The 1620-nt window shown below is 26.1% G+C and overlaps 1 protein-coding gene across 1 annotated transcript in view; it reads right to left on the reverse strand.

Moving 5' to 3' along the window:
• The window catches only part of LOC126897616 (carbonic anhydrase 7-like), a 15940-nt gene extending 14876 nt beyond the window's left edge, over positions 1-1064 (reverse strand). Inside the window, exons 1-3 of the mRNA XM_050671342.1 lie at positions 791-1064; positions 654-716; positions 510-560 (exon numbers count right to left, since the gene is read on the reverse strand). Of these exons, the coding sequence (XP_050527299.1) occupies positions 510-560; positions 654-716; positions 791-905 (229 nt within the window). The 5' untranslated portion in view covers positions 906-1064. The remainder of the gene's footprint in view (positions 1-509; positions 561-653; positions 717-790) is intronic.
• Between the last annotated feature and the right edge of the window lie 556 nt (positions 1065-1620).

The raw sequence follows: 1620 nt of genomic DNA on the forward strand, positions 1-1620 counted from the left end.
AAAAAAAAAATTTCGGACTTTATTTTATCTTCAAGGTGAAAATGGCTACCAAATGCTATTATTGTGTGAAAATTCTCAATTTTATTTTTTACATTTTTAACATTATAATGCTATAACTTATTGAAAAGTGTATTGATCAATATAATTTTTTTATGGGAAATACTATTTTCTAATAATCCCTTTTTCATTTGATATACTTTATCTTAATCAGGATAATAATAAGGAACTAGCAGATCATGTAGCTTTTGGAATAATCCAACAATTTTTTAAAATTAAACACTATCTAAAGATTTGCATCGAAGCGTTTTTTTTTTTATAGTGATTTTAATCACTGTCAGATATCATTATACTTGATCCAACTATGCCACGTCACCACTGTGCCGCGACCCCCCTGTGCTGGGTTTTTTTTTTTTATTTCATTTTTCTGATTAAGTAAAAATAATTAAAGTATTATTACCAAGTACCGATATATACATGTTTTTATAACATTTTCAAAATAAATTACTTACCATTAGTATTTTCATGATTTTGAGGGTTTCGATTCGCATAATTTTCAAAATCTAATTTTTTTTTAAGTAATAAAAAAAAAAAATTACTGAATTGAATATTACTATTTAAAAACAGTGATTTTCAACTTAAATTGAAATACTTACCATTACTATTTTGATGATGTTTATGAACATTTTTGCCACTAGAGCGAAACTCACCATCATCTACTTTATTATTTATTACAAAGAGAAAATTTATTAAAAACAGAAAAACTAAATACTAATAACAAGACTGAACTTACTAATTTCATCAATTTTTTTCTGAAAATCGAACACAAAATTAGTATTAGTTGGAGACCATGAAAAAGTCACTGCAGAAAAATACATTAAAATGAGTACAAATTGTGTAACCGTCATTCTTAATGTTTGAAAATTATAAGAGTATTATCCCCAAACAAAAAAAGTGCAATAATTCTAATGAACACAAAATCTTAAAAAATAAATTAATAAAAGGCTTGAACAATTTTAAAAAGTTTACACTAGTATCAGATATAACTGCGGTATATGTAGTTTAATATGTAACTGTCAAGCATATTCCAAAAATACACTACTTATTATTACCTTCTGTCACGTTTTGATCATTATTGACGTTTATTCAATTTTAAGTGGGAGATATGAAAATATTGAATAAGTGTTGCTAGGAAGGTTTACTAATACCGCGCTAAATTATAAATAAATAGTACATACCCCACTATGATAATGTTTAGTTGCTTCTAATCAAAATGTTGTGATGGAATTGTAGGCTTTAATTAGTTTCGGATTAATACAATAAGTAAAATAAATGTATATTATTTTGTAAATAATTAATCATCCTCAGGGAGGGAAAGAATAGTATATCTCCGGACAATATAAACAAATTATACAACTACAAAAGATCTGGAGTACTATTCATTACAATTATATAAGCATTTCTAACAATATAGAATAAATATTTAAGTAATAAAAAAACTTTATTCAGCTATTTATAATAAAGAATGATTTAGCTTTAGGAGAATTCCACTACCACCAATACTACCACTGGGTAGTATTCAGTCACCGTAACCAGTCAACTTCCGACCCCCCCCCAAATAAA

The sequence above is a fragment of the Daktulosphaira vitifoliae genome, unplaced genomic scaffold (assembly GCF_025091365.1).
Source record: "Daktulosphaira vitifoliae isolate Bord-2020 unplaced genomic scaffold, ASM2509136v1 Scaffold_2, whole genome shotgun sequence".
NCBI lineage: Eukaryota > Metazoa > Arthropoda > Insecta > Hemiptera > Phylloxeridae > Daktulosphaira > Daktulosphaira vitifoliae.